The 12,033-nt window shown below is 43.9% G+C and overlaps 1 protein-coding gene across 2 annotated transcripts in view; it reads left to right on the top strand.

Moving 5' to 3' along the window:
* The first annotated feature begins 1,082 nt into the window (after positions 1-1,082).
* ATP6V1C2 (ATPase H+ transporting V1 subunit C2) overlaps positions 1,083-12,033 on the top strand; it is a 39,487-nt gene continuing 28,536 nt past the window's right edge. The window contains exons 1-2 of one of the 2 annotated variants that reach the window (XM_006910234.3): positions 1,083-1,226; positions 2,961-3,028. In XM_006910234.3, coding sequence (XP_006910296.1) covers positions 1,098-1,226; positions 2,961-3,028 — 197 coding nt within the window. In that variant the 5' untranslated portion in view covers positions 1,083-1,097. The remainder of the gene's footprint in view (positions 1,227-2,960; positions 3,029-12,033) is intronic. The other variant, XM_006910233.3, reaches the window with a different exon arrangement.

Below are 12,033 nucleotides of genomic sequence, written 5' to 3' on the forward strand. Positions count from 1 at the left end.
AACCGGCGCCTCCGCTGCCCCGTCCGCGGGGCCAGGCAGGTGGCATCTCCCCAGGCTGTGCGCAGGGGCAGTTTGTCCCCAGGTCACAAGGCAGAAAGGAACTTTTCGGGGTGCGCGGGCTTAGGAGCTGAGATTATCTTGGAGCGGAGTGAGATGGGTGTCAAAAAAAAAGAAAAAAGAAAAAAAAAAAGAAGCTTCCGCGACGGGTCCGAGGCTAGTCTGTTTTATTTTTGTTTTTGTTTTCTCTAGCCGGGGAGCTGTGGGGAGGCAATGGGAAGGGAGAAACGGGCCGAGGGGAGAAACGCGTGGGTGTCTACACGTTTGAATGGTCAGAACTAATGAACTTTAGAGGCCACAGGCGCTGGACAGAAACTACCTGCCTGGCCGACAAGTCACCCCGTCTGCAGAGTGGACACCTAATCTTGCGGGAAAATGACTATAGTTGTCCCTGCCCCCGCCACCACTCTTTTTTTCTCCCTTCTTATTTTATAAGAAGATGAGTCCTTCTGAAGTCTGTTTTTAAAGCTAGCACCCACCTCAAGGCTGTAAGTTAAGATCTGGGGTTTGCCCAGGCAGCCTATCGTGAGAACGCCTCCTTGTCTCATTCCTGCGTCCACTGCATCCTGCATTCCAGAAGATGCATGGTGGAAGGGAGGGAAATATGGCTCCAGCAGGCGCCCAAGCCCAGCGCACTGGGTACTGCCGGGTCAGGTGTGGGTCTTTCACTGGAGAAGGGAGAGTGGAAGGAAAAGGAAGCATGTCCCCTCCCCCCCTCTCCTCCTGAAAACCACTCAGAACCACTCAGGGGAGGACCTGCCAGAGTCTTTGTGAAGACCTGAGGGCTTTCTGGGTGGAGATAAGAGTATTGGAGGTCAGCTTCATGCAAATGGGTGTCCTTGGAACTGTGAAATCTGAACTAGAAGGTCAAAGGGACAAAGAATGGGAAATGAGGAAAAGTGACAGATCCTGAAGAGGATTAATTCCGAGGAAAGCGAGTGGTGAAGAAGTAGAGATATTTGACACTTCTCTCCTCCTGTTTCTGTTTGTGTGTGTGGCTGCGGTTCTGGTCAGTAACTGGATAAAAGAAGACTGGAAACATGTCAGAGTTTTGGTTAATTTCTGCCCCTGGCGATAAGGAAAATTTGCAAGCTCTGGAGAGGATGAACACAGTCACCTCCAAGTCCAACCTGTCTTATAACACCAAATTCGCGATTCCTGACTTCAAGGTAAAGTTCCTGGGGAGGAGGAGGGAGATGATGGATTGGGTGGGGTGGGAGGGTGTCTTCTGGGAAGCCAAGGAGAAAAGAACAGAGCAAAGGCAGCGTCACTGACAAGCAGCTTGGGAGTGAGTGTGGACGGGGGCAGTCACTGGTCTGAATGGGACTTCACATCATAGCCCAAATTAACTGTGGTACCTATGGACTTAGAGCCACAGGATGGAATGAATAGGGAGAGAGGAATGTGGGGAGCAGTGTCTTCAAATGGGAACAGCATCTTACACACTTGGGTTCTTGTGAGTTTCTCCCGGATGCTTCCTGTTTTGTCTTCAACATCTAAGAGTAACAATATAGTTTAAATGCAGGCTTGGAGAGCTTCAGCCTTGATTGTCCTCTTGCACTGAGGGCAGGGCGGGAAATCCAAGATCCTTCTGGTTCTGATCGAGAGGAAGGAAGGAGATTTGATGGCGCGTGAGTGTTTAAGAGCTCTCGCAGTGGAGAACAAAGTTAAGAAACAAACACGAAAGAGGAGAGAGAGAGGTACAATCTTCTTACTTCCACCAGAGTGGACTTTCAGCAGCGCTTCCTAAGATTGTAGGTTTCCAAGGAGACGCGGCATTGTGGATGATGGAGGAATAGCACTAGCTATTCACCCAGAGGTGCCTCTTCTAGCAAAGTGCAGTGTAAACCTCTTCTAAACCTCAGTTTGTCCCTGTGCCGAAAGAGCCACACCTTCCGCTGCCATAGTTGTTGGTGATGCTGCTACATTTACTGGCATTTTTCGAGCCGCATGCTGGCACTTTAAACGCGTCACCTCGAATCTTTGCAAGTCCCACATTATAGATCGGGACGGTCTGAGAAAGGAGACCAGGGCTGTAGAGCCAGTAAGTGGCAGCTCTGGGTTCTGAATCCGTATCTTGCTGATTTTTCAAACCCGCCACTGTCCAGGGACAGACGCCGTGACAGTAATTCAGCACGCTCTCATCATTTACTCTGTGTGAGGCCCTGAGCTAGTCTGGAGGGTACACAGATAAAAAAGACAGGACCTTTGCCCAAAGTTGCTTAAAATCAAGTTGCTTGAAAAGCAGCAACGTCACTTACTAGAGATACTCAGGCTTCATAATTTCTTCATTACTTTTTAATGCCTGATTTGTGGTTGGTAACATGACAACATGGTTTCCCTTCTTCTGTGAATAAACCTTGAAATACAGTTTGTGCTCTGTAATAATCCCCACACAGATCGTTGTAAGTAATCAGAGAAGAAGAGGGCTTCCACGAATGTGGAGGTGGGAGGAAAAGCAGCCCCCTGCCCCAGCAAGATCATCGTTCGTAACCTCAGAGATGAGCAGGGAAAGGGGTTGGTTGGATTCTCTTGGAAGAGAAAGGCTTTTAGAAATAACTTCTTTAACTTGCTTTCTGGTATAGCTCTTTCTCGGCTGTGGGGATTAATCCATGACTAGCAGACCACCATTCTAAGAGGAAAATGAGCTGAGGGCAGACCACGACACGGTAGTCCCCTCTTCCTAAGACAAATGTGACAGTCTGTCTTGTTGGCACACATATAAACAACCCCAAATCTTCAGGTTTCCCTGAAGAGCTCTTCCCAGCTTCCAGTTTGGCTGTTGACCAAGGTCAACTAACTCAAGATGGAAGTTACAGAATTCTTCACGCTGTCTGTCACTGCAAAGGCACCCACACGTCTCTGCCATGAAACAGGAGCCTCTAACTTTATGATCTTTCTAGGTGGGGACCTTGGATTCCCTTGTTGGCCTCTCCGATGAGTTGGGGAAACTCGATACCTTTGCTGAAAGGTAAAATATTTCTTATTTACTACACACAAGTGAGAATTCGACATTGTTGTCAGAGGACACAGTGCTCTTGCTTTGGCTGAGTCCATACTTGTCCTAACCTGGTCCTAGAAGTCACTGGAAAGAGCCAGGGAGGGTCCATGTGAGGGCGCCTGGTCAACAGCAGCTTGTGGGGTCCTTGCATAGTTTTGTTGCTGGAGGCAGCGTTTTTCAAAAGGAAGAGGACAAATGTACATAAGGTGCTGGAACACTTAGAAAAAGAATCGATGCACTCCACCCCCCGACCCCAGGCTTTTTGTTTGCATTTGTTTTTGTAGTAACGTGTGCACATAGTAAAAAATTTAAAGTACAAAAAGAAGGTTCTCCAGTGAAAATTGTTTTCCTCTTTCTTGTTCCTTCATTTCTTCTCGTTCAAGGCAATGTTATTATAATTTTCTAGGAGACCCAGAGACAGCCAGTACTTGTACAAGTAAATATGAATATAGCCTTAAAAATAGTTTTATACGAATGACAGCATGCGTTCTGCAGCTTGCTTTCGCCACTTAATCACATATCTTAGAGATAGTTTCATGTCACTCCATGACTGCACGTTCTTTGTACTAGCTGCATTACCTTGAATAGATGTTGCCTTAATTTGTTTAAATTTCCTTATTGATGGACATTAAATTTCGTGTAGACTTTTGCTATTATGAAGACTCTAAAACGACTATCCTTTCCTGTACTTCTTTGTACACAAGTAGAAGTAGGATAATTTAAAGTCGAAATGCTGGATCAAAGTGTATTTGTATGTCACATGTTATCCATCTGTCCACATTGGCCTCTGAGAAGCTGTTCCTGTTTTTACTCTCACCCAAAGTATATGAGGATATTTTAGAGTCTGCAAATCATTTAAAAAAAATTATTCCAAATCCGGTACAAAACCCTTGAAAAGATTTATAGATCATAGAAAAGCATGGAAAAGAAAATACAGATCATCCGTAATTTCGCCACCCAGAGATAACCACCATTGTTATATTTTCAGGATGTACAACTGATTTTCCTACACATATTATTCATGCATATATGTATTAACAAAGGTGACATCATGTTATACATATTACTTAACTTGCTTTTCCCTTCGAGTCTTGTTCTTTCTATCTCACCATTAACTATTCCACTGTAATATTATGTTACATAGATTAGCCATGATTTATTAGGTAGTTTTTAAATAATAGTGATCCTTTGTTTCGGTGAAGATAAGAACCTGTTGTTTAACAGATGATTTTTAAAAAATGCAGATGGGATAGATGAGGAGACAGTCTTCACGAGCCGGGTCATACACACACCGAGATGACCCAGGGTTTGACTCCTTGACCTCACTGCCTTTGTTGAGGGTTTCTTTCAGATTTTCAGGGCCTGTGGACAGGTGCTATTTTTTTTCTTGTCAGGGGAATGGCGATATGGCAGTTACTGCCTTTTTTAAAGCATTTTTATGGAAAATGTATAATTAGGAGTTCTAGTGGTCACGCTTTGAGGATTTCTAACCTGCAGTTGGGTGACATGGGCCAGGAACTAGATTTTCTGCGTGCGGTCGCTGTTCCCCTCCCGTGGCCGAAGACTTCCTTCGTAACATCTCGCTCTCTGTGGACGTTGGCCTAACCACGTAGAGGCCAGTCCTCGACACCAGGCGGTTTGCAGCTCACGGTCTTTGAGAAAGAAAACGAACCTTTGGCTTTTTCATCTGTAAAATGGGGTACCGGTGATCATCTCTGTGCTTTCAGGGAAGAACGAAGGGGAGTAAAACCCTGTTCTGTCAAGTGTTGTCAAAACCCAGGACATGTTCTGTGAAAAATTAATCTCTAAGAAAAAGTGGCTTGATTTCTAAATAGCAACTCCTTTCTCGGGCCGCTGTGCACCACGGGGAGGCGGGTCTGACAGATACCGTGGAAGCCCCCTGCCCTGGGCTGGCTGGCCGTCACCTTCGGTTTTCTCAGTAGCCCTGACAAACCACACGGCATGAGGCTGTGCAGCGAGGTGCAGCAATGTTGGCTTAAGAAGCGTGAATTGTTCCTAGGCCTGCTGCAGAAACGACAGCTGCTCAGCATTTTACCTTTCCAGACCTTTCTTTCTTCCAACTTTCTTCCCTAGTACAAGTCCGTTAACCTCTTTCTTATTCACTGAAGCCCCCTCCACCTCTAAAATTCTGTGGTCCTGGATTATTACTCCCACTTTTTATTTATTTGTTTGTTTGTTTTCAGTGAGCATTAGGATTTTGTTCTGTACCAATTCTTGCACAAGTTGCTTGTGATGGTGGGATAGCATCTGTTTTAGAAATAATATGAAAATGTGTGAGTAAGCAAAGTTAAGGCTGTGATTATGAAACAGATAGGAATTAAAGTGTTTTCTTTTTTTTTTTTAAATAGGTTTGTGGTAAGAACGAAAATCACTGTGTATTGTTTCATTTGGCCCTGTATGCAGTCTCAAGAACCTTCTTATCGAGGGGGTGGGAAGAAAAGTGGTATGGGGTGAGAACCCCACAATTCTTATTTGTTTCTGTCTAGTCCAGGAATTCACACTGGAGTTTGGAGTCAAATAATGCAATATACTAATAATATAAGGAGACTAGTTTCAGGGTTTTGAACTGCCCTAGCTGATTCTCTGAAAAGTACTCAAGTGTTATTAGATAAATAAATGCTAGCTGGCTATGTAACCTGGGCAGCATAAACCTGTCAGCACTGCTTCTGGGCAGGAGAACAGAGAAGGGACAAGAGTTTTCAAGGTGTATTGTTTCCATATCCTTTTATTATTTATTTACTCAGGGCACTAGAGTGTTTTTCCATGTAGCTGGAAGGCGGGGTTTGCTCAGTGGAGCCTTCCTATTATTTTTGATTTATTCCTCTATGCCGCCTTTGTTAGTTTACTCTGAATTACACTGTAATTCATGAACATTTGAGAAACCATATGATTTTATCTTTTAAAATGCCATCCCTCCCCGTTTTTCCTATGTGTTGAGTCCTTCCCAGTATCTTAGCCAGTTTGGTGGTGCCGCTCAAAATATTACATTTCCCAGGTGCTCGGGCATTCAGGGCTTCTCTGGTCCATCGGTGACTGTCACTTGTGCTGGAGTACATGACCTGGCTTGTGGAATAGCTGATGGCTTTTCTTTACCCACGTGGTTCCACGCAGTTGACCGAGGGTTGGCTGACCGAAGATAACACATCTGAGTGTGGATGTCTGCTTAGGAGCACAGATCCTAAGAGAATTCTAGAGAGAAGCAAAGAATAACTTAAAAAACTTTTCCAAACTTCTCTTCTCTGACACTGCAAGAACATCCGATGGAGATTATATGCATGACATTTCTTTGATTCATTAGACAAATATCAGTTGTCAGCCTGTGTGTGTATGCTGCGTGGTTTCTAGATTCTTCAAAGCTGCTTCACAATCCTATTGTGCGTGTTCGATGTGCTCCCACTTTAAAGACTGTTTCAAACCTTCCCACACCCCCTTTACCCCTATTATCATCTGCTCATCCTGGTCAGCTCCCCCCGACTCTCCTCCCACCCCCCACCTTCAGATCTTCTGATTTTTTCTCTCTGCACACAACCCCTCCTTCATGGCACTCACCACCCTGGACTGTCTCCCCGACAAAACTGTAAATTCCACAAGGCCAGTCTTTTGCACATTAGGTCCCCAGAAACTATTGTAGACCCTCAATGACCAGCAGAATGAATGAAAAGAAGGAAGATTCCTAGAATATCAGAGCTGCACGGCCTCTAGAGATCCGATCCAATCTCTCCGTGTTCAGAAGGAGGAAACACGCCAAGAAAGATGCTCCTAGAAAGAGCTAGCTGGGCTGGGCGCGGCTGAGGGGAAGTACATCCTTGATCCAGATTCACCAACGCGCCTGTTAAGGGTCTGTCTATGTCTGTCTGTCTGTCTGCATTTGTCTGTCTGCGTCGGCCCTGCCCCTAACTGGTCCCCACCAGAACCCAGCAGGACTCGGTGTCCTGGGCTTTATATGAACTAACCAAAAAAGGACCTTTTCTTCCTCCCTTTCACCCTCCCAGCCTGCATGATCAATCATTATTATTTGTGATGACACTTAATAATATTTTTAAATGCAGACATTTAAAAATGTCTTACTCATTGCTCAGATAATTACTGTTGACATTTTTTAAAAGTAATATATTTCCACATTAAAAAATGTCAAATGGTATAAAAAGGTACAAAAAGAAAATAATTCTACCTGAACCCCAATTCCTCTCCCCATAGGTAACTATTGTTAGGGTGTCGTATGGTTCCTTCTCTGGTATGACAAAACAAAACAAGACAAAGCAAGACAAACCAAATAAAACAAAAGACACACATACACTCACATATATTCATGAACCAGTTCAAATATTTATATATCCTGAACACCTTATTTTGAGCTCTCTACTAAGCACAAACAGATTTTTTTTTTTTTTTGATATATCCCAGACATCTAGAGCAGAACCTGGCACGTGGTTGGTGCAAAGATCTTACTGATAATTCATTTGAGGTTACACTGAAATTAGGGGGCATTGACATTCTTATACTTTTGAGTGTTTTAATGAGCACAGTTCATCTTTCAATTGAATGAATTTTTTTTTCTTTATTCCTCTAGTAGAGCTTTAATGTTTTATTCAATAAGGGTCCTGCACGATATCTTATTCATTTTCCCCCAAGTATTACATTTTTTGTTTTCTTGCTATTATAAATGAGATCTTTTCTCTAAATGCTTATCATTTGTAAATAGGGATTTTCATGAATTAACTTTATGAGCTGCCAACTTATTGAATTTCCTTATTGTTTCTAATGGTTTTTCAGCTTATTTTCTAAGGTTTTCTAGGCATGTGATTGTACTGTCTGCAAGTAATAATTTCTCCCTATTTTCTCTTGTTTCTCCCCCCCCCTTGCTTTATTGTATCAGCTAATATTTGAAAAAAAATGTTTAATTTGTCAATGATGGTAGTGGACATCTTCGTCTCATTCTTACTTTTAATTTCAATAATTCTAGTGTCTCACCACTAAATATCATTTTGACTCTTGTTTCAAAATATACATTATTGTGCTAAGGAAATATCTGTTTCTCTTTTACTAGGAGTTTATCTAGAATGAGTGTTGCATTTTTTTTTTTTTCGGATTCCTTTTGTGGCATATAATAAATTGGCCTTATGTTTTATTTTTCCTTTGACCTTAATATGATGTATTTATTAATAAATTGCATTATAGAAACATCCTCACATTCCAAGGAGAAGCCCTACTTGGAATGTGGAACTCTATTTGCTAATATTTTAAGATTTTGCATTAGTACATACGAATAATGCTATCGACATCATAGTGTTATCACCGTGACATAATAATAGTTAACATTTATTGAGTGCTCCCTCAGTGACCTCCCAGAGATGTGCATTAATGATAAAGCTAAGGTTAGAGACCAGGGAGCCTGGCTCTCGAGTCCTCAGTCTTAACCACCATATTTTGATTGGCTTATTGTGTGACAGCACAAAATTAGAAAGCCATAATAGTGTAAGAAAGATGGCGGCTTTGTAAAAGGATTTGGAGGTTCTTTTCCTTTCTCCCCTCCTCCCCGCACTGGTTAACGTGGCGTCCATCAGCCACATGGGGTTTCTGAGCACTTGACGTGGCTGGTTTGAATCAAGATGTGTAAAATATAAAACACCTATCAGATTTTGAACACTTAGTACCCCCCCTCCAAAAAAAGTAAAACATCTCATTAATACATTTTTTATGTTGGTTTTCTATTGAAATAATATTTTGGATATTGAGTTACACAAACTACAAATTTAATTTCGCTGTTTTTACTTTTTTAAATGTGGCCACTAGAAAATTTTAAATGATGTATGCGGCTCAGATATATTACTATTGGACAGCGCTGGGCAGTACTTCCCAACCGCACACATGAACCTCGCTGCGGATCTTGATAAAATGCAGATTCTGACTCTGGTTCTGGGCTGAGCCTAGCATTCTGCACTCCTTCCAAGCTTCCCAGGGATACTGGTGTTGCTGGTCAGCAGACCACACTTGGGTAGCGTCTCCAAACACTTTCAATTAGTGGCCCTCAAATTGCAGTGTGCATCAGACTCATCTGGAAGGTTGTGTTAAAACATAGATTGCTGGGCTCCGCCTCCAGAATTTTTGATTCCACGGGTCTCAGATGGGGCCTGAGAATTTGCATTTCTACAGGTTCCCAGGTGCTGGTCCCGGCACCGTGATTGAGCATAGCTGCTTTAATTGGTAATGGAGTGGTCTGTTCCCAGAAGGTTTAAAATACGTCATTGTGCTCTATTGGGACTTGCTATATTTTTAGACGTTCTAGTCACAAAATGTGCTGGTATCATTGGTCTCTCTTAGTTTTCTCTTTGGGGGAAGAGGAGTATCAATGTTGGTAATTTTCATTTTCCTAGAAAATAATTTATTTCATCAGCTTCTCCAACTTATTTGCCTGGAGCCTACCAACCTGTTTTTTTTGTGTGTGTGAGTTTTATAATTGTCTCTGTTAATTTATCATTTTTTGCTGTTTCATTTTCTTTGATTAAGCTACCCAATCAATTTTACTCTCTGTTTATGAGAAGCAGCTTTTTCCTCAAGTTTTAAAAATCAGTTATCACTGTTCTGATTTCTAATTTTTAAATTTCTGCATTTTTCCTAATTTCTTTCCTCTTACTTTACCTAGGTTTAATTTCTTGCTCTTCTCTGTAAAACGTACTGAAATATATGCTTAATTAACTAATTAATTAATTTTTGTGTTCTTCTGTAATGCTCAGGGCAATGAAATTTTTTGTTTTTTTTAACTTCTGATGAGTGGAATTTTCATGACCATTCATTCTAGATGTTCTGTAAGTTTTTGATTTTTTTTTTTAGTTCCGGATGGTTGAGTTTTTTTGGTGGTTGTGTCCGTTTTTGTTTTTCATTTCTAATTCTATTGCTTTGTTGTTGGCGGATGGAGTAAGTGCTGTTTTTACCTTGGGAATGGGAGGTTTTCGTTGTGACCTGATCTAGTGCTGCTCTTTCTAAGGGATCCAAGTACCTGGGATGGGTCTGCTCTCCCAGTTTCACTGTACAGAGTCGATAGGCGAGTCTCCTAGAGCAACGTTATCAATGATTTTCATGTCTGCTATGTCCGCGTCGTTATGCTTTGTACCCTTTGCTGTTACTACCGGATATGTCAATCTCTATGACTTGATGTTTACTAGTGCCCATTTTTACTGTGTTCTGGCTTGAGTTCCGCACCACCCAATGACTGTCACTTCCCTGTTTTGGTAACTGCCGTTTATTGATCACACGCTGAGCGCCAGGCCCTGGGTTTGATGCTTCCCGTTCCTCCATTTCCTCCTCATGTCTTTACCACAGCCTTGTGCACCGAGCGAATATTCACACGTGATAGATGAGAATACTCAGGTTTACAGGGTTAAGTCACCTCCACAAGGTCACATAGCTGATGCACGCCAAGCCTTAACCTGGTCAACCTGCTTGTCTCACTTCCGTGGTCACAGGCCCTTGACAGATGGCAGTTAGCTTCTCCCTGCCCTGCCCTGCCCTGCCTTCGCCCCTTCCTCCAGGCCCTGCTGGGATAGTCTCTGCCTTGCTTTAGGTGGCTTAGTACCTGACAGGCCCCCTCCCCCCTCCAAACTCAGAGCAGCTCTTACCAAACCAGAAGTCCAGCCGTCAGGGAAGGAAAGAATGTCGGCTGGCCGCTTCTGTGGAGCATGCGTGCGTGAGGGCCAGCCCGAGGCGACTTTGTGAAATTCACAAAACAATTTCTTGGAGATTAAATTTAGTACAAGGCACGTCCATCATACACCTCGGCCAACTCCTGGGATCCCCGGCTCCACTGTTCTCCAGCTCTCAGCCCCGTCACGTTCACTCTGCACTCTGTGTTGGCTTGTCACACCTCAAGTAGATGGCAGCCACTTAGACTGTCATTCTTTTCAAGAGCTTAAGGGACGACTTTAAATGGTCCTTTTTTGCGTGGCTTCACGTCCTAAATTAACATCATTCTCAACAGACAGCTTACGTGGATACGTTCTCCTTTTACCCTGGTCTTTCCCATTTCAGCAAAGGCTCCCTGGGCCCTCATGCCCGGTGCTCGAGCAGACCGTCTGGGCCCCTCCTTCCCGACCGTGCACTTGAGACTCCAGGAAGGACGGAGCCCTGTGGGTTCCGCCTCTAAAACCTGTTCCGTATCTGCCAACTTCTCAGTGCTTCACCTTCATCCAAGCCGCTTTATCGACTTCCTGTGCTTTGGCAACAAACCCCTACCCCATCTCCTGCTCCCCTCCTACCAGCTTTCCACAAAGCTGCCAAAGTTCTTTACAGAAATATGAAATCACATGGCTTTCTTGCTCGAAACCCTCCCGTGGCTTCTGATCACCCTCAATATAAAGGCCAGGCTCTTGACCTGGTGTCCATACCCCTCACCCGTCGGGCCCCCGTTGTCCTCCTTCGCGGCCGCTGGCCTGCTCGCCCCCACCACCCCGACTGCGTCTTGGGCTGTGCACAACCTTAGTCCCTAAACGCCCTGCCCCCACCCCACTCTTGCAGGTTGGGCTCCTTCTTGTCATCCCAATCTCCATTTAAATGTCGCCTCCTCTAGAGACCTCCAGGCTAGCCAGCTTAGTCTCTCCAGGGCACCCGGTTCTGATTCTCTGCGTTCCACATACCGATATTTAATAGTTCCCTTGTTTGTCTCTGTCTACGTCAAGTGTAAGTCCCAAGGACACGGGAAAGGTATTCTATGCCCAGCTCCTGGAGTGGGGCCTGGCTCACAGTGGGTGCTGAAGAAGTGGGTGCCGAATGCATGTCCATCATCTCCCAGTGGTGGGGCTCCTCTCTGAGCACCTGGATGATGGGGAACTTTAAAAAAAAGGTACAGGTCCTTGGGTACCACGTCCGGGGACACTGATTGGGAGTTGACATTCTCGGGGTGATTCTGGGGTTGAGACTTTGAGACACATTGCTATCATTCAATAAGCACTTTACATAGC

This window comes from Pteropus alecto, unplaced genomic scaffold (assembly GCF_000325575.1).
Source record: "Pteropus alecto unplaced genomic scaffold, ASM32557v1 scaffold61, whole genome shotgun sequence".
NCBI lineage: Eukaryota > Metazoa > Chordata > Mammalia > Chiroptera > Pteropodidae > Pteropus > Pteropus alecto.